This window comes from Maniola hyperantus, chromosome 10, assembly GCF_902806685.2.
Source record: "Maniola hyperantus chromosome 10, iAphHyp1.2, whole genome shotgun sequence".
NCBI classification, from domain to species: Eukaryota; Metazoa; Arthropoda; class Insecta; order Lepidoptera; family Nymphalidae; genus Maniola; species Maniola hyperantus.
The window spans coordinates 15,172,404-15,193,936 of record NC_048545.1 but is presented as its reverse complement, the minus strand read 5'-3'; the positions used below and the strand labels follow the sequence as shown (position 1 = coordinate 15,193,936).

The following is a 21,533-nucleotide window of genomic DNA, read 5'->3' as shown; positions in this document are numbered from 1 at the left end:
TGAGCTGTACAAAGTCGATGGTACAGTTCGAGACTTCCTCGGGGCATGCATGGGGCAATGGAGTACGATTCTGTGTCTCCATGGCGAGCGGTTGGCGGCTGCCGATGACCGGATAAGGATAGGAAGGGGTATCTTCCAGGGTGATTGTCTGAGCCCGCTTTGGTTCTGTCTGTCTCTGAACCCACTCAGCACTCTGCTGGAGGGTTCGGGGACAGGCTTTCAGTTTCGGAGAGGAGGAACAAAAGTGCCTCACCTTCTCTACATGGATGACCTCAAACTGCTGGCACCCAATGCCACCCGCCTGCAGGAGCTGCTGAATGTCACCACTGACTTCAGCAATTCCATCAGGATGGAGCTTGGGCTGGAAAAGTGTGCGGTCATGCATGTGGAAAGGGGACAGGTAACTCATTCGGCTGAGATGAGTCTCGAGCCGTCCACCATCAGAACCCTCTCTGAAGCCGAGTCATACCGGTATCTGGGCATGTCACAGTCGCTAGGGGTAAAAGAGACGGACGTGAAACAGTCTGTTTGCGAAGCCTTTTTTGGCCGTCTGACAAAAATCTGTAAAAGTTATTTGTCAGGCGCCAATAAGGTCCGAGCTTATAACGGCTGGGTCATGCCCGTTCTCATGTACACCTTTGGCGTGCTCAGATGGACTCAGACCGAACTTGACGCCCTGGACAGAAAAGTCCGCACAACTATGACTCTTTATCGCATGCACCACCCAAAATCGTCTGTGATGAGGTTGTATATCCCGCGGAAGTGTGGTGGTCGAGGCGTATTGAGCGTCAAGACCATGCATAACCGGGAGATAGCCAACCTCAGAACCTACTTTGAGACGATGAGGGGGTCCCCCATGCATAGAGAGGTCATAGAATGTGATAAAGGACTCACCCCACTGTCCTTAGCCCAAACCGAGTGGCAGAAACCGGTGGTACTTAGCACCTCTGACCGGGAGGCCGTATGGAGGGAGAAGGAGCTGCACGGACGCTTTTTTAAAGCTCTTAATGAGCCACACGTAGATAAAAAAGCGTCCGTGCAGTGGCTGCGCTTTGGTGACCTCTTCGGGGAAACCGAGGGTTTTGTCTGTGCGATACAAGATCAGGTGGTCAAGACGCGGAACTACCGAAAGTACATTCTGAAGGATGGCACTCACGACATCTGTCGAGCTTGTCGCCATCCCGGCGAGTCACTCAGACATGTGCTTTCGGGATGCTCAGCGCTTGCCAACACTGAGTATCTGCACAGACACAACCAAGCAGCCAAGATCCTTCACCAAGAGCTTGCTCTGAAGTACGGTCTCCTGGATGAGAGGCTGCCGTATTACAAGTACACACCGGTGCCGGTACTCGAGCGCGACGGAGTCCGGCTCTATTGGGACCGGTCCATCATCACGGACAGGACTATTCTAGCGAATAAGCCTGACATCGTGGTGGTGGACCGGGCACAGTCGAGGGTGTTTTTGGTGGACATCACCATTCCGTATGACGAGAACCTCGTGAGAGCTGAGACGGAGAAAAAGCGCAAGTATCTCGATCTGGCTCACGAGGTTTCCGACATGTGGCATGTGGAGTCCACTGAAATCATCCCAATCGTCATATCTGCGAATGGGTTGATCCCAGTCAGCCTCGCTCACCATCTGAGGCGACTGGGGTTCCGTGGCAGTTCGCTCGCAGCCAGGATGCAAAAAGCGGTCTTGCTGGACTCGGCTAGGATAGTCCGCCGATTTCTTCACCTGTCGCCCTGACCCCCGGCCGTTTGGTCTCCCCTGCCGGGGTGTAATCCTCCGCCCGGTACAAATATGTATGTATGTAATGTTTATGTAGGTTTATTTATTTTTATGTATGTAAGTATATTATATTTCTTTTGGCTGTTATATATATTTATCTTGTACACGGGCGTGAGAGTAGATATATCGATAATAATAATAAAAACCTTTTATTCAGCCAAATTTACAAATAGGTAGAAACAGGTAGGGTGCCGTAGTCCCTGGGGAACCAAGGAGCCGACCAGTGTCCATGCTCCTTGGTTCCCCAAGACCCAGGCACCCACTTCTTAAAACTAGCTTAGAGTCTATCTTGGCCGAACGGGGCGCTGCCTCAGCTTATTGCTGCAGCCGGTCGACTGCAGCGCTGATTTTCAGGCATGGCCCCCAGTGATATCACGGGCCGATCGGGAGCGCGAACATCCCGTGCCTATTTTATATTGACACATGCCGAGTTACTTGCTGGTACCACGCTGGTACTTATATCCACCAGTATTAGATAAAAATGTGTGTACTTACTAAACTAAATAGTATATAATAATAATAATAACATAAGTGAATTCGAAGCTGAAATAAATAATACCGTAGAATCAATAATTAAATGGCTAGAATATAATAATCTATGTATCAACATTAATAAAACTAATTTTATTCAGTTTAGACATTATAATAAACGACATGTAAATCTTAATGTTAACTATAAAGGCCATAAAATTAATGAAACAACAAATTGTAGATTTTTAGGAATAGAAATTGATCAAAACTGCTCATGGAAATATCAGATAAATAATGTGTGTAATAGACTAAATAGATTTGTGTACGTATTACGTCGACTAGTAAAGACTGCTAGTTTGAATACTGCTCTCACAGCATACCATGGTTACGTGTCATCAGTACTCCGTTATGGCCTGATTATATGGGGAAATTCAACAGATTTTCATAAGGCATTCATAGTTCAGAAAAAATATCTACGAGCTATTCTTAACATGCCTCCTTATGAATCATGTAAGCCTGTCTTTCAAAAACATGGAATATTGCCACTTCCATGTATGTACATTTTAGAAATTGCAAAGTTTGTCAAAACGAACTTTCATTATTTCAAAACTCTGCATGATAATGTTGGAAAAAGAGGATTGAGAAATCAAGATAAATTAGTGTCTGATAGGATCTCCAAAACATCATTATACCAAAAAAATTGTTACTCTATGTGCATAAAAATCTTTAACAAATTGCCGATGGAGATTAAAATGCTTCCATTTAAACAATTCTGTCATAAATTAAAAAAATGGTTGCAAGAAAAAAATTTTTATACAGTGGATGACTTCGTACGACATATTAAGGCTTAATTTCGAGATTTGATTAAGTAATTAATTTCATCAATGTAATTAATTTATTATTATGTTAATATTAACATGCACTTAAATAAGACTATTTTAGGTTTTCTCTGACATCATATTTTAAATTTATTTTTTATTTTTTAGTACCTATGTTAATAGTAACTAAATGTGTAACTGACACTATTGTAAAATTGCGCGCCATTGATGGCAGATTGTAATTGGACTTTAATATTTTTAAGACCCTATGTACATACAATTTTGCAATTAATAAACTTATCTTATCTTATCTTATGTTGTCGCCCTGTCGGAATATCTATAAAGGCTTTATGTGATCGGTGGAGGCTTTGCGCGGCGGAGGGCGGAGAGCGGAGGGCGGAGGGCGGAGGGCCATGAACCGCGTTTTGGGTCAGTGGTGCAAGGCTGCAGGCTTGCAGGATTTCAAGGACGGACGGCTCGTTAGCGAGCAGTGGCCCAAACTGAAAATAATGGCCACCGGTAAAGGCCATTTTTAGTCAAACTTTTTGTCGAACCATCTGGTGCAGTGGGAAAAGCTGTGGAAGTTAGAAAGCACTAGATGATGCCCGCGATTTTGTCCGCGTGGGAACTCTGATTTTCCCGGATCAAAAGGTGCCTATGTCCTTCCCCGGGATGCAAGTTATCTCTGTACCAAATTTCATCGAAATCCGTTAAACAGATTTTCGACAGACAGATATCGACAGATCGACAGACAGAGAGACGTGAAAAGTTAGCAGACAGACAGAGGGACAGATAGACAGGCAGACACACTTTCGCAATTTATAATATTAGTATGGACTAGTGACCCGCCCCGGCTTCCCACGGGTAGCATTTTGCAATTTTCGTATGGATCTCTAATTAAAAAAAATATAGCCTACTAGCTGATACCCGCGACTTGGTTCCCGTGGATTTAAGTGTTTGAAAATCCTGTGGGAACTCTTTAATTTTCTGGGATAAAAAGTCTATGTCACTCTTCAGGTCTTTGACATGCAAAAAATCACTCTGATCAGTTGCTCCATTGCGACGTGATTGAAGGACAAACCAACAAACACACACACTTTCGCATTTAAAATATGGGTATACTGATTAGTATTTACAAATATGTAGAATAATTATGTATGGTTCAATATATGACTCCAGCATTTGTATTTATGTACCCACGTGGTTTAAGCTAGAACCAGCAATTATAATGTGTAAATATTCTTTTGTAATTTTTGAAAAAAAAAAAAAAACTTAATGTCTTAACCACCAGCAAGCCTCAAAATACCTAATACCGTAATGCCTTACCTTAGAAACACAGTACCCGTAGTACAAGATTTTACGTCTCACCAAACCAAACCAAATTCGAGAGTCGAAATACTTCCGCGTTACAGTAAACTGGATCCTGATTGCCTTGTTTTAAAGCTCAAGTTTGTGTACACTTCTACAGCCAGCGCTCCAAGCGGAAACATTGCGAAATTAAAATCAGTGGCATTGAATATTTGACTTCAATTCAAGGCTGTTTAGGTCCATTTTACTGCTCATCCGGAGTCCGGACGTGATATACGTATCACGTCCGGACTCCGGATGAGCAGGTAGGGATATAATATCACGAGGTCTGTAAACGGCGGCGGCGGCGGCGGCAGCGGCGGCGGCGGCGGCGGCGGCGGCGGCGGCGCACGGCGGCCGCGCGGGCCGTGGCGTGGCCCGGGTGACCTAATATTAGTAGTTCAAGGTTGCTTGCCCTGTTGCATACTACTACTTTTTAATTAACATAATATGCCTATTGCCTATTCGGTCAGCCGTTGAATCCAACTCAGTTGGGCAACGTTCAGGAAGCTTCGAGATGTCTTCTTGTCCAAAATTTCTCAGTGCTTGAAGACCAAAGTTTTCGAACAGTGCGTATTGCCAGTGATGACATATGGATCCGAGACATGGTCGCTAACTATGGGCCTTATAAGAAAGCTCAGAGTCACTCAGCGGGCGATGGAGAGAGCTATGTTTGGAGTTTCTCTACGTGATCAAATTAGAAATGAAGAGATCCGTAGGAGAACTAGAGTAACCGACATAGCTCAACGAGTTGCAAAGCTGAAGTGACAATGGGCAGGGCACATAGTTCGTAAAACCGATAGACGTTGGGGTCCCAAGGTGCTGGAATGACGACCTCGCACCAGAAGGCGCAGCGTGGGAAGACTCACCACTACAGGTGGACGACGAGTCGCAGGGCGCCACTGGATTTAGGCGGCGCAAGACCGTGGCGTGTCGAAGTCCCTACAAGAGACCTATGTCCAGCAATGGACATCTATCGATTGATGATGATGACGATGATGATGAAATTACCTGCGACTTCACCCACATGTATTTAAATTTTTGAAAATCCCGTGGGCACTTTGATTTTCCGAGATCAAAAGTAACCATATCCTTCTCCGAAATGCAATTCTCTATGTACATACCAAACGTCGAAATCGGTTGAAGAGTTGCGCCATGATAAGCTAGCAGACACACAGACAGACAGACAATTTCCTGTCAGTATAGATATCGATTAATAGGTATGGATGGAAAAGTTAAAAATGTGACAAAATTTTACCTTTCTAAATCAAAATTCATCTTTAAGTTTTGTAGTTATAAAAATAACAAATTAAAAGTGTTTTAGGGTTCCGTAGCCATATGGCAAAAAACGGAACCCTTATAGATTCGTCACGTCTGTCTGTCTGTCTGTCCGTCAGTATGTCACAGCCACTTTTTTCCGAAACTATAAGAGTACTGTTGAAACTTGATAAGTAGATGTATTCTGTGAACCGCATTAAGGTTTTCACACAAAAATAGAAAAAAAAACCAATAAATTTTGGGGGTTCCCCATACTAAGAACTGAAACTCAAAATTTTTTTTTTCATCAAACCCATACGTGTGGGGTATCTATAGATAGGTCTTCAAAAATGATATTGATGTTTCTAATATCATTTTTTCTAAACTGAATAGTTTGCGGGAGAGACACTTCCAAAGTGGTAAAATGTGTGTCTGTAACTTCTAAAATAAGAGAATGATAAAACTAAAAAAAAATACGATGTACATTACCATGTAAACTTCCACCGAAAATTGGTTTGAACGAGATCTAGTAAGTAGTTTTTGATTTATCGTGCAAAATGTCAATAAAATACGATTGTTGTAACGGATCCCTCAGTGCGCGAGTCTGATTCGCACTTGGCCGGTTTTGTTTTTTTTTGGTTACCTACTAAAGACAACAATAAAATTTTATCCTGATTGACTTTCTAAATTGTCAAAATTAAATTTACCTATTACAAAACATTTTTTAAACATTTTTTTTAAAAACTAAAAGCTGATTTTATTCTCCTTTTTGCTTTGATTATTTACCTACAATTTTTATTTTAAAACATTTTAATTTTTCAAAATCACCTACTAGACGTAGATTAGTTTAAAAGAGCGTTAATATGTTCTGTTGAGATCAAATCTTAGAATAATAAATTGTTTATTTATTTCCCTCTCCAGTTAGATAAGGATGTCTGTAGGTTCGTGTAGAAGCGGGTCATGCTATCGACCAGGTGACCCAATATTACTAGTTCAAGGTCCCTGCATTTACTATGTCTATGAGCTACAAGCATTCATTTATAATTTTCCAGTGATTTTAGAAGACCTTCCCGGCGCACTGTACTCTAGCGTCTAAAGCCTTATAAGCAAGAGTTTTTAGGTTCTATAACCAGATTTCCACTGAAAACTGACTAGTTTAAGTTATATTTTAAAAAAAATTACAAAGGCGAGTCGAATTTGATCGAAGGGACCGTATCATCGAACAAAGTATGTAATTTTTAATTTTTAATTTAATTTACATTTTGGCGGCCATTTAGGAATATTATTTGTTGTTATAGCGCCAATAGAAATACACTGCTGGGAAAATTTAAACTTTCTACCTATGACGTTTCATGAGATAGGTAGGTACATTACGTTGACAGACAGACAGACAGACGAATATTCTAGCACCTTGGGACCACAGCTGAATTTAATTTAAGCCCTTGATAAACTTTAAGGGCGTCTGGCAGGGGGTTGCCACGACACTGTCTGGATTTCGAAGAAAATATAAAAAAATTGACTTTATACATTGACTTTATACTTTTTTACACCTTTAACCTGTTATCTCCCAAAGCCATCATGATGATCGAAACTTCATAGTATACTGATCGTTCCTCCCAGTGTTGGGGACAATAAGCATAGAAAAACTTTCAGCTTTTATAAAATAACGAAGGTCTGGCACGCGCTGGCTCTCTCACATATTCGTAGTGTATAGTAGCCCTAAACTGGATTGGTCTGTCGTCAAAGCGATCGGTGTAATTTGTAAGCCGTCACTCTTTTGTGGCTCCAAATTTTAGATTTAGACTTTCCTTTGTAGCCGGATTTTTGACTAATGTATTTTACGAAATTCTTAGAAAACCCTTCAAGATCATACCTACATAGAACTTTTTAACTTCATCTTACGAGTTCATTGTTACCTACTACATTGATTGTTTCGGGAAAAAATTGGATCTATATTTTACTTTTTTTAGGGTTCCGTACCTCAAAAGGAAAAACGGAACCCTTATAGGATCACTTTGTTGTCTGTCTGTCAAGAAACCTACAGGGTACTTCCCGTTGACCTAGAATCATGAAATTTGGCAGGTAGGTAGGTCTTGTAGCTGACATTAGGGGAAAAATCTGAAAACTGTGAATTTAGGCTTACATCACACAAAAAAATTAAATTGTGGTCATGAACTAATAGTATTTTCAATTTCCTAAGTAAGATAACTATAATATCAAGTGGGGTATCATAATATGAAAGGTCTTTACCTGTGCATTCTAAAACAGATTTTGATCTATTTTTATGTATCATAGTTTTTGAATTATCCTGCAAAATGTCCAAAAACTGTAGTACGGAACTCTCATTGCGCGAGCCTGACTCGCACTTGGCCGGGATTTTTTTAAATTTATAGACTAGCACTTGGCTGCAACTTGCAATCTGTATCCAGAGGATAGTCCGGTATTGTAGTGAACTTGAGTGAGGGAACTTTCGATTTGATCCTGAATCCTGATCCTGAATTAGGTATAATATATTGTCAAATATTAGGTTATGGTGACATAATATCAAAGAAAAATAGGACTATTTTAGGGCTACTTGCGTCAAATGTACTAAACAGTTGAACCCTATTTGAACCCCTAACAGCTGTCGTGAACTGTGGTGGTGTTGCATGGTGATGCGTATTGCTTGCTTTCCTGCATGTGTAGTAGTGGGAGGGTGGGTGGTGGATACCGCATGCTGCACGTTGTACTATACAGATTTCTCTGGTTAACTGGGTTACAGAAAATTAAGCCGTTAGGCATTTCGATCATTCGATAAGATAAGGCACATCGAACATAATCGACAAGCTTATTTCTTTTTTTTTAAATATATAAAATTCAAAGTACTGACTGACTGACTGACTTAGGTATATATCAACGCACAGCCTAAACGGCTGGTCCTAGAAACATAAAATTTTGAAGGTGTGTTGTTTGTAAAGAGTGAATATCCACTAAGAGAGGATTTTTCGAAATTCTATCTCTAAGTGGGTTAAATGGGGGATGGAAGTTCGTATGAAAGTCCGTCATTTTTGAAGTTGCATCAATGAAAATTGGCATTTCACGATTTTTGATTATTCAACTACCAAGGGGATTAAATAGGTTATGAAAGTTTGTATGAAAGTCCGTCTTTTTTTAAGTTATTTGCACAAAAATTTGTGTTAGGATTTTCGGTCACAAATGAAATAATATGTTTCAGGATTTTTGGAAATTCAACCTCCACCTCGATTTTCTAAGCGAGCGAAGCCGGGGCGGGTCAGCTAGTATGTTATAATGATCGAAATGCCTTACGTAAGGATGCAAATAATATTATGTTACGTAGGTATGAATTGAAGTGCTTTACAATAAAATCAATTAATCCATGTCGCTTATTACATAAGGTGGTATTTTAATGTAAAGAATTAATTCCTTGACCCGACAGAAGCCTTTGGTCACAAAAGATATCATTTTTGTGAAATATTGGTTATACCATTGCGACTTTAATAAATTCATCGCATCAAGATCGCATCCTTATAGGTATAGTCCGTACAAAATGACTTCTCACGTGCCATTTTAACTCTATGAGCAACTGTGATGTCGAAAGTACGGTTCACCTTTAAAATAAGGACTAAATGACTTAAAAACTTAAGAGCACACACTACACACTCATTCGATCCGAATTGTTGGAAATACGGATATACAGAACTCGGACCAAATTCGGATATTGCTTAAGTAGGTACGCACTAATCCAAATAGGATCTCTGATCCAAATCCAAGCTATTCAGTGGGCATTTTTGACATATCTACGTCATATTATCATTTGAATCCGAGGCACATCCGAGATATTCTCACGGATGAGAGCGATCGCACACTCATCCGATCCGAATCTGTCAAAATACGGACATAAGTCATAAGCTACCATACAAATAGTTCCATCAATAGTTCGGTGTATGACTACTTCGGAACGTATTTTCACGAACTCAGATCGGATGAGTGCGTAACCACCCTTTAGGGTTCATTGTTTTACTACGGACCCCAAAAAATGATTGAGAATAAATAAAACAATTGAAACAGATTTTACATCCAATTAGTTTATTCAAATATATTCCATAGTTGCAGGTGATGCTCTCAAAAGCGATTAATTACAGTATGAAAAACAACGGTTTCGTATCTTATACACCTAGAGCTGGTGAGCGATATATGCAAGTTATTTACCAGCTTATAATGTTTGGGGTACATTTAGAGTAAGTAAAGTAGAATCTCACTAATCCGACACTTCTGTAGACCGACACGTCCAATAATCCGGCACCCACCGATCGCACCAAGTTGCACAAAACCAGACCTCAATCAAGGATTATTTTAAAATTAGGTAATTAGTTAAATATGAGATGTTACACTTAAAAAAAAGTGTAGAACATGAACAAAAATACATTGTATTGCCTTTAAAAAATGCTTATCTTATGAATTATAGTAAATTTTTATGTATTAATTAATAATAATTTATAGATATAATTCAGCTGAATATTCCGGCACTCTCTGGTTTTTAATAGTGCCGGATTAATGAGATTCTACTATAAATAGGTATCGGTCACTCAGCAGAGCAACCGCAATCCTATGTGCTTAGTATATGATTTTACGTTACACAAACATTGACAGGATTTGAACATCATGACACTTCATGAGTGTTACAGTATAGTGAGAAAACTCAAATTCGTTCAATTGGCAGCGTAGCGTAGCGTTGTGTAGTTAAAATCAAAGTTATTGAATTTTTTACTTTAAGTCAAGGAACGTTTAAGTCCATTTTACTCTGACCTAATTGTGTTTAGATGAAACTATAATTTTCAATTAGAAGTATGATGAGCAGTAAAATCTCATACTAAACGCACTGAAGCTGTACTTACATTTTTGTTTCTTTCTATTAAAATAGATTGTGACTTTTTCGTGATCTTAAAATTTTTTGGTTCACCAGCTCTATTACATTTTCCTGACAGTGACTTAATCTTTAAAACATTATTCATGACCCTCTTAGCTCAATCAAATTTAAAATGCAATTGTCAGTGCTCTTAAAAATAATTATTAATTGCATATTCACCACGATGTTAAACCAAAATTCCAAATATAAACTAAAAAATAATGTGTTAATTAATGTAATTAATTAAATCCTTGTATGCGTTTAATAGATAAGAAAATATGAATTCACTGTTTTCCTAGTTAATTCTTAATATAGATTTATGTTAGTTGCTTTAGTAAATAAACTGTATAATAGCAAAACTTAGGTATTGATTGCAAAAATAATATTATAAATATTAGTCGTAGAAAAATTATGTAGAATCTACATTTATTAATTAATTACTAAGAAAAATTGTTATTTAGAACAAATCAGTATTTACTATTTTTCTACCTTAGATTCGTTGTAGTTGTAATGCATATTTTGAACATATTATAAGAAATTGGAATCGTATATTATAGATAAGCAATAGCATAATACTAAAATTTAATTAATTAAAATTATTTTGGGCGATTTTATGAAAGGCTTCATTTCAAGTTTCCAAAACAGTTTAAAACAGCTTGAAATAAAAATTATATAGCACAAAAAATAAACTAAACTATATTTTCGAAGATATTTTTCATATGCATTAGAATTTTTGTGTTCAAAATATTTTTATTATTACAATTAATTACATCGCCCAAAAATGTTATATTAGGTATTAGTAAAAAAGAGTAATTAAATAAATGTGTTTTATATTACTCATAATTATTTTTATCAATATTTTTCGTATTTTTTAAAAAATTAGAATAATGTCAATCCAAAAAATCTGATAGAGGGCATTATCCGATTGATATGTAGAAAATTAGTGAAGACAGTATTAAAATATGTTTAGATTGCTTATATTTTTCCACAGTCAGTAAATATGATTATATATTATGTATATTGCAATATTTTTATTAAAGACTCATACGATTATGTATTACTTAAATATGAAGAGACTTACTTCTCCTTTACAATTTTTCTAGGTAAAAGATTTGTAACATGTTTGCATCCAAATTCCAAATCGATGAATTACAAATTTTTTATTAATGAAATAGTATTACATAATCGTATCAGTCATGTCTACTAAAAAAGCGTACTAAAATTTTATTCAATCCCCTAATATAATCAACTAACATTGCTTAAAACATCAAATCTACAGTTAATTTTATACATTTTACATTACATCTTACATAATAATCATACCTAACAAATGTTAAAATTTCAATAAAAAGTATGCTTCTATAATTTAAATAAGCATTTTTATTTTAATAATATAGAAGTATACGAAAAATGCATTCATGTAGACTGTAAAGAACACCAAATTTTTGCATACAGTAAAATATCAAAGATAAATTAATGTGAGAATAAACGTATTTTTCTGAAATTGAACACATTTACCATATTACTTAAATCAAACATGTATATAATATAATATGTGATTTGAACATCAAATAATGCATGAATAATTTGATCTTTGTTAAACTAATTTGATGAAGTTAACAAAACTTTATGATTTCTTAAACTTTAATTTGATTAAAATATTGTATGCGAAAAAGTATATTATAATATTATATTTTTAATAATATATTATATTAATAATAATATAAACCTTATTACTAACACCAAACACAGCAAATAAATTAAGCCATATACACAAATGCATTTACCCAAAATAAATAAAATGGCAAACATTACACTGAGTACACTTACAATTTATTTATGTATAGATATTTACAAAAAGTGAAATTTACGTGTTGATTAATACGAATCTTCTTGTATAAATATAGAATTTCATTCTACAATACAAAACAATGTTAAACATTTTTTGCCGTAACGTACAAAACTATAAACTTTGTTCATTTACAAGTCCTTCCAAATCTTTCCGTAGCAATCCCGAAACGTGAATAAATAAAATGTACTGAAAGCTGATGTTAAAAGTTTTCTAAATCGGTCCAAATTAAATAGTATACAACTTTATATATAACTATAACAATTTTAATAAGTATATTATTTTGATCACCCAAATTCAACATAAAGAACAACAAGTATTTTAAAACCTATATTTCAATTACTGTTTTTACTTACTGTTATTTTATCAGATATTCAAAACTAAGGTATGACTTGGACTTTGACTTAAAGAGTGCTGTGATGGTGTTATTATTGAATCGGTTTAAAACACTGTACAAAATCTTTCACCAGCTCTCTGACCAAAACGAATATAAATTATTATAACTAAGCTAACGTTATGTTGTACATATAAGAAAATAGCAGAATCAAGTTTTATATCATGTAGATATATTTTTTATCCTTTAGAAGGATGTTTCACACATCAGTCTTGCACAAGCGTCGACTTTGTCTTGATATCATACACACACAAGATAATGAAAAAAGCTCATGATAATAATGTTTAACATTACTCATTAAGTTAACATTTTTTAACATCAAAATCTATTTTTATGCATAAACGGAAAAGGTGACTGACTGACTGACTGACTGACTGACTGACTGACTGACTGATCTATCAACGCACAGCTCAAACTACTGGACGGATCGCGCTCAAATTCGGCATGCACATAGCTATTATGACGTAGGCGTCCGCTAAGAAAGGATTTTTCAAAATTCAACCCCTAAAGGGGTAAAATAGGGGTTTGAAGTTTGTATGAAACTCTGTCACTTTTGAAGTGTATATAAAGAAGTTTTGTAGTTAATATTTTTGCAATTAGCAGTATGACATAATATTATATTAAAATCTCAAAGTTAAAGATCAACCCTGGGTGTAAAATAGGGGTTTAAAATTTGTGTAGTCCACGCGGACGAAGTCGCAGGCATAAGCTAGTACGAAATAAAAAAAAACAAGCCAAGATATTTTGGAGTTAAATAAACTCCATAAGTATAAAATAAACAGGTAGGTATGTCAAAACACTAAAAAATGCAATTAAAGCCTCCTACAATCGATGCAACATTCCTAGTAAAAAAATACAATTCTTTTTAAGGTATTTTTTTTAATATTTTTTTAGAAAAACTTTTATTATTATGTTATAAAGTGCTGTATTTGTGTACTAGATCAATATTATTATATTGTTATTGTAATAACCTTTATTTTAGCTATCAAACAGTTGGTTACATTGCCATACATGAAAAAATATGTGTAAATAGATATTTTGTTTTTCACTTAAGTAGTTTATTGATTTTTTATTAAATATAAATATCTATTTGATTACCTTAACTAACATTATTCAAAAAATTTATTTATTAACTTTGTGCATTCGAAGCAGCTATCGAACCTGTTGTCACAGGTGAATGTTTCCAAGAGTTAGTAACAACAATTCGAGAAAAGCAAAGTATGTAGCACAGTATGTTAGAAAGTGTGTTTGTGTAAATATTTTAGGTATCTTAAAATTAAATTTATATTTTGTAGAGAATTAGGTATTATGTTGCAATTTAAATTTTAACAATTTAAATTATAATATTTAACTGTTTTTTGAAATATAATATCTCATTATTATTTTTACTAACTCTCAGAAAGATAATAATTTTTTAACTAACAATTTTAACTAATTTTTTTTCAATACAACAACATAATCATTATTACAACTTTGACGAAGAACTCACACATATTATTATTATTATATTAGGCATAAATTTTTAATGGGTTCTACTAAAAAAAGTAGGTATATTTTTTTAAATGACTTAAGAAGACATTTTAATGGAAATTGATATACATCAATCTATTTTTTTTGTATTGATTGCAAATCTAAGGAACTATTTCATTTCTTAATGGACGTGTTACAAAGACGTGTTTAAGTTCCTTAAGAAAAAACTTATTAATGAAAGAAACATATTGGAATAATATATTTAATAAGAAAAATTTAACAATTAGGCTACGCAACGAAGGTATTTACTTAATATAGTTTTCACTGTAAGTGTTGACATTCGAAAAAGACATGAAATGAATATCAGGAAATATTTATTAAAATATAACAAGAATAATAGTGATAAGAAAGTAACAACTGGTTACAGTGAATAGTGATACAAAAATATTTTTAGTGAAAAATAAAAGCAATGTTCTGCAACAAGATCAATTCTGAAACTTTGTACTAAATTACACGTCACAATTAATGTTTTACTTACCACTAGTTACATGTAACAAAATTAATATTATTAAGGTTTTATAAAAACTAATGCTACTTTTACCACTTAAGAATCTAAAACGCTTAGCAAGTTAATGCAGGAATATACAAAATTTTTCGTAACTTCTTAATTTCAGGAAGTTACACAAAGTACAGGTACCAGCATTTAACTATAGCTTTAGAATGAGAATGTCGTAAATGTTCTGATAACATAATATTAGAAAGATGTCACTAAACCCAAAAAAAACTCAACTAAGTACCTATGATTACTGTTACAAGCAAAGATGATGCTAAGGCTAGTAAATATAATGAATTAACGGAAAAAAGAATCTACGTGAAGGAATCTTCACATCAAAAATGTTTGTGCGACGTGTGCGTTCTCCACAGTTATTTATTTCTTCTTCAGAAATATTACATTTACGTATAAAAAGTACATTACTATCATTAAAATTTCATCATAATGACACACATTTATATTACTTAGCTCTACTAGATTATTGGATAGTCACATTGCTCGAAAACTTGATTTTAACACAGAACAACATCAAACTGACGAACTGAAAATTCAAGCACGAAATCTTCGTATTTGTCGATATGCTGAAACGTCTCCCGCCTCGTGGGGCTTGGGATCCGCAGACCTAGTGGTCAAGGTTGAGCTCAATTCGTTGTCGCTGGTGGGATTAAACTCCCGTGTGGTTGAAGATGAACGATACGGCGTTCTTGTCGACGGGTGGCGACCGTCGCGTGATGGACGCGTGGTTGTTATTGTTGTAATGCCATGACTTCCTCGTCGATGTGCTCGACGACTGCAGAGCGATCGTTTCATAGTAACGTAACCGTCCACAACATTTTCTACTCTTAATAATAGCAACGAATCCCTTCCTATATTTCTTATTGAAGAAGGCGTATAAAACAGGGTTGATGCAGGAATTAGAAGCTCCCAGCCACTGAGCGAGCGGCGTCACCACGGGGAACATCTCCTCCTCCCATTTCTGTATCGGTCCCCCTAACTTTATCCTCGCGAATATCAAGTAAAGCGGGAACCAAGATAAAACGAAGAGAATCACTACTGCTACGAGCATTTTCACAACTTTTACTTTCGACTTCTGCTGCATCCTCTCCATTTGAGCGTCTTGCGTGTCGGTGGGGATGGATCTTCTCCACACTTTAATCCAAATCAGGATGTAGCACATAGTGATGAGGACCATGGGCAGAATGTAGCAAAATATGAGGTTGCCTATCACGAAGTATAGGACTTCGCTGATGGGGTTCGGCCAGACGTCCAAGCAGAGTCGTACATGAGGGTTGTCGTCGAAGACAACCACGAGATCGAAGAAGAAGACCCAGGGAGTGGTGACGAGAATAGCGAAGATCCAGATGAAGACGATCATCATTCGTGCGCGACGTTTGGTGATCTGGCATTTCAGGGGCCACCAGATAGCGAGGAATCTGTAACAATAAGAAAAGACAATTTTAATGTTTGGTGGATTTGCTGTTTTGGTTTCGGATTACCTCGGATTTGTGTAAGATTTACAAAAAAATAGGCTATTTAATCAAACGATTTCGCCAAGATTTCTATTACCCTGTTTCTTCACCCAAATAATCGAGTAAAGTAATTGGCTATATCTAATAATAGAAACCTAGTTTCAGATAGAAAGGGGTCAATTAAGGCTAATCTTATTTGACTTTTATGAGCATCGGTCAAGTTTGCAAACGTTTATATTTACGTATACGTTTATTAGAGTAGTACTCAAAAAATTATTTTCCCACAAAAATTAATCTATTTTTATGTAAAAAATTAAAGAAAATGTCGTTTACGGATTGTGACGTCATTATTGACCTTCCGCGCAGCGTGACGTTCATGTTAAAAATGAATAAAAATTGTGTTTTTTTTTAAATTATTCTCTTTAATAATGAATTCTAGCCCCATAAAATACCGCTATACAAAAAATCACTTCATTTTATTACTACAGTCCAAGACCCTATTGTTGGATTTGTAAGATAATGATGTAATGGTGATAATTAATTAAACCTAAAGCTACGAGGGTTCCAAACGCGCCCTGGTTACCTACAGAAAAAAGTTCCGTATCAAGTTTTCTATCTTCTTCCGATAGAAATAAGAAAATTAGTTCATCGGTGTTGAATTTTTTTTTATTTAATTTTGTGAACAAAACAAGATTTTCTATTTCTAACCTCAATATTGACTGCACAAGTGTAGGACAGATTTTAATTACTGATCTAACTTATCTCAGCTGCTGCAGTTGCAACTAAGATTAAGGCAGTAAATTCTGCGGAATCGACCGACGATATTGCCTGGAAGACGCAAAGTCACCCGAGCATTAACGATTTACTCAGTCTGGGAGGTTAATTGAGAAAAAATAAAAAACCGGCCAAGTGCGAGTCGGGCTTGCACACCGAGGGTTCCGTACTACAGTCGTATTTTTTCGACATTTTGCACGATAACTCAAAAACTGTGATGCAAAAAAAACCTGTTTTAGAATGCACAGGTGAAGCCCTTTCATAATATGATACCCCACTTGAAAAAATTGAAAATACTAATTATTAGTAATTCATGACCACAATTTTTTTTTGTGTGATGTAACTACAAATTCACGGTTTTCAGATTTTCCCCTTATGTCTGCTATAAGAGTTAAGACCCACCTTACCTGCCACATGATTCTAGGTCAACGGGAAGTAGCTTGTAGGTTTCTTGACATACAGACAGACAGACAACAAAGTGATCGTGTAAGGGTTCCGTTTTTCCTTTTGAGGTACGGAACGAGCTAAGTGCGAGTTGAACTCTCGCACTGACTGGTCTCCTCTCAGAATGAGGACTGACCAAGTGCGGATTGGATCGGCAGATTTCACACACGTTATTCAGTACTCTCGGGAATGCAGTTTTCCTGACGATATTTTCTTTCGCCGTTAAAGCAAATGATATTTTATTGTATAAAACAAAAATAACTTCGAAAAATTAGAGTTGCGCGCCCAGGTTCAAACCCCCGACACTCGAATAGGAAGTAGACGTCTTACCCACTAAGCTACTCATGGAATGATACCTGTGATTATTTCATTTCTTAGATTAATTATCTCCAACTGCAAATTTTACTTACTGGATGATGCCCACGAATTCATCCACGTGAGTTTAGGTTTTTTAACACTCCGGGATAAAAAGTAGCCTATGTCCGCCCCGGGATGTAAGCTAACTCTATTACACGAAATTTCATTAAAGTCGGATGAACGGTTGGGTCGCGAAACGCTAGCAGACAGACAGACACACTTTCACATTTATAATATTAGTATGGATATAACGAAGTGATCCTATAAGAGTTCCTGTTTCCTTTTGAGGTACGGAACCCTAAAAAACAAGGAACTTGTTGTGGAAGATGCAAATTGATGGCCCGTAGACTGAGCTAAGTCCCGGCTTATTAAGTCGAGTGGATTTTTTAATCTTTTTTGTTGAGGAAAACAGGAGCTCCATTTTGTAGAGATACTTTATACAGCGGCATCTATCTAGCTTGAAGATTTTTAGATAATATTTTTTTCTTTTTCGTCGTATTTCTCATTGCTGAGGTTTCTAGACTTTCTACCATTATTTGAATGAATCCCCAAAGTAATGAGGTTAATATACCTACCCCATAATAATATACCATATGACATCATCATCATCATCATCATCATGATCAACCCATCGCCGGCTCACTACAGAGTACGGGTCTCCTTTCAGAGTGAGAAGGGTTATGGCCATAATCTACCACGCTGACCATGTGCGAATTGGTAGACTTCACACACCTTTGAGAACATAATGGAGAACTCTGAGGCATGCATGTTCCCTCACGATGTTTTCCTTCACCGTTAAAGCGACCTAATGCTGTGAAAGAAACTAAAATATACTAGTCTCTAGATATACGATAAGATATCAAAGTAATGGGAGCATTATTTATGCTCCTGTGTGATTTGTAGACGCAAATGTGCAGAAACGTGTGCAAAGATGGTTGCACAACGAGAGTTTTCAACCCATACTAATACTAATATTATAAATAAGAAAGTGTGTCTGTCTGTCTGTCTGCTAGCTTTTCACGGCTCAACCGTTCAACCCAATTTTGACGAAATTTAGTACAGAGGTAGCTTGCAACCCGGGGAAGGACATAGGCTACTTTTTATACCGGAAAATTTAAGAGTTCCCACAAGATTTTTAAAAACCTAAATCTACGCGTACAAAGTCGTGGGCATCAGCTAGTAACTAATAATTATAACAAACTAAACAAGTTTATGTTTAAGGAAACTTTCTAGATGCTTTGAGTCTTCTTATCCAGAGCTTGAAGAACAAAGTCTTCGAACTATGTGTATTGCCAGTTATGACTTATGGATCCTAAACATTCGGCAGGCGATGGAGAGAGCTATGCTTGCTTATCTATGTGATCAAATAAGAAATGCGGAGATCAGTAGGAGAACCAGAGTAACTGACATAGCTTAACGGGTTACAAAGCTAAAGTGGCAATGGGCAGGCCATATAGTTCGAAAAACCGGTAGACGTTGGGGTCCCAAGGTGCTAGAATCGCGACCTCACACCGGAACGCGCAGTATATTTATTATGCTTATAAGTTAAGGGTAAGAAAATAGAAATTATCGCCGTGGCCGAAAATTGATCGGAAGGACAAAAATATTAATATTATAATATTTTTCTCTAACATTAAATAATAAAAAAAAAAATTTATTTTTCTCTCTCATTGTACCACAGACCTAAAACCAACCGGCCTTGAGATGACCTATGATTATGCAAGTTCGCTACGGCATTCATCAATTATAGTTTTTAGGGTTCCGTACCCGAAGGGACCCCTTTATCAAGTCTGTGCTGTCTGTCCGTCCATCCGTTTGTTTGTCAGCGGGCTGTGTCTCATAAACCCTTATATAGATTGGGGGGTTGAAATTTTAACAGAATATGTTTTTATTGCCGCTATAATAACAAATAATAAAAATGGCAAATTTCAAAATAATCGCCATGCAAATAAAAAAAAGTGTCCTCCAGTACCCTTATTATAAATGCGAAAGTGTGTTTGTTTGTTGGTTTGTCCTACAATCACGTCGCAACGGTGCAACGGATTGACGTGATTTTTTGCATGGGTATAGATAAAGACCTGGAGAGTGACAAACTTTTCATACCGGAAAATCAAAGAGTCCACGGGATTTTTAATAAACCAAACTCCACGTGAATGAAGTCGCGGGCATCAGCTAGTAGTGTTATATCTTGTACGATGGTACGGAACCTTTTGTGTACGAGTCCAACTCGCACGTGACCCGCATCCGAAACTAGGCCAATATGAACGTGTTTAACTGACAATTACTTACTCTATTTGTTTTGTCACTGAAGTGTGATCAATTGATTAAGCTATTCGATTAATCAGATAAATAAATCTTGTAGGTAGTTTAAGTGCTTAATTGGCAAACAAATAGGTTGTATTGATTGATTTATCAATCTTTTTTATATTAATACTACATGATGCCCGCGGCTTCGCCCGCGTGGATCTAGCCGATGCACCCCGATTGCCATTTCAACCATGACGACTACATGGCGCAAAAAATCATATTTGAATATGGTTTTTTTTAAGTTTTAGTTTATTTTATGGTATATGAGCCTCATTATTGCCCTTGCGGCAGCCCCGTGGATCGGTTTGGTCACCATGGACTCAGTTGTATTCGGAGTGCAGGCCGCTTATATCGACACGGTGCTATTAATAATATAGTCCGTCGCGCTCTGGCCACTGCCTCAGTCCCAGCTCAGCTAGAACCTTCCGGCTTGTTCAGGGATGACGGCAAGAGGCCAGATGGGATGACTATAGTACCATGGTCGATGGGGCGTGCGCTGGTGTGGGATGCGACCTGCGTCGACACGTTGGCAGCGTCCCATTTATCGGGCACGTGCCAAAAAGCGGCTGCAGCAGCCGAGGCAGCTCAAGAGCTTAAGCGTCGTAAATACTCAGTCATTAGTAAGGACTATGTATTTGCGGCGCTTGCGTTTGAGACTCTGGGCCCATGGTCATCGGACACGAAAGCTTTTATTAACGTCGTGTCCCAAAAGCTGATCCACGCGTCTGGTGACCCAAGAGCTGGTTGAGCCTTGCCGTTCAGCGAGGTAATAGCGCCAGTGTTTTGGGCACAATGCCCATAAATGACCATTTGGACGGCGTATATTTTTTGTAAATATAAATTTTTTAGTGATAAGTTTTTCTGTATGTATATACATTTCTATTGTAGTTATTAATTCATATTTTTAATGTATTTATTAAAATACCAATATGGCAGGGTTGTACTATTATGCAGTAATGGCATCTTTTATTTTAGGTTTTCTTTTATTTTACTGAGCTCAAAATGCGTTTTAATTTTCTTAAGTACGACCGACTTGTTAGCTCCCATTGTTACAGATTTTGCCAATCACAAATCACAAGAAACAAACTTTAGCAAAGCCAGCTAAAACACGCGAGAGACAAAGGGTCGTTGACCCTAGAAACGATACCCGGTAACGCAGCGGGTCAGCCTAACTATCTGTCGGACATCATTTGTCAGTCAGCCTGACAGTCGATATTTTTGTACCTCCGCCCGACCTACGACCGGGTGCCCGATTCTAATAATGGGATTGGGCGGTTTTTGATACTACTTATAATATACCTTATTAGGGTTCCGTACTCAAAGGGTGC

The 21,533-nt window shown here is 36.8% G+C and overlaps 1 protein-coding gene across 2 annotated transcripts in view; it reads right to left on the bottom strand.

Moving 5' to 3' along the window:
* LOC117985681 (neuropeptide SIFamide receptor-like) overlaps positions 1-21,533 on the bottom strand; it is a 185,762-nt gene that overhangs the window by 8,146 nt on the left and 156,083 nt on the right. Inside the window, exon 3 of one of the 2 annotated variants that reach the window (XR_011237245.1) lies at positions 13,199-16,287. Coding sequence is in view for 1 of the 2 variants with exons in the window: in XM_034972442.2 (XP_034828333.1) it covers positions 15,519-16,287 (769 nt within the window). In the remaining variant the exon portion in view is untranslated. Of the gene's footprint in view, positions 1-12,261; positions 16,288-21,533 lie in introns of those variants that run through there. The other variant, XM_034972442.2, reaches the window with a different exon arrangement.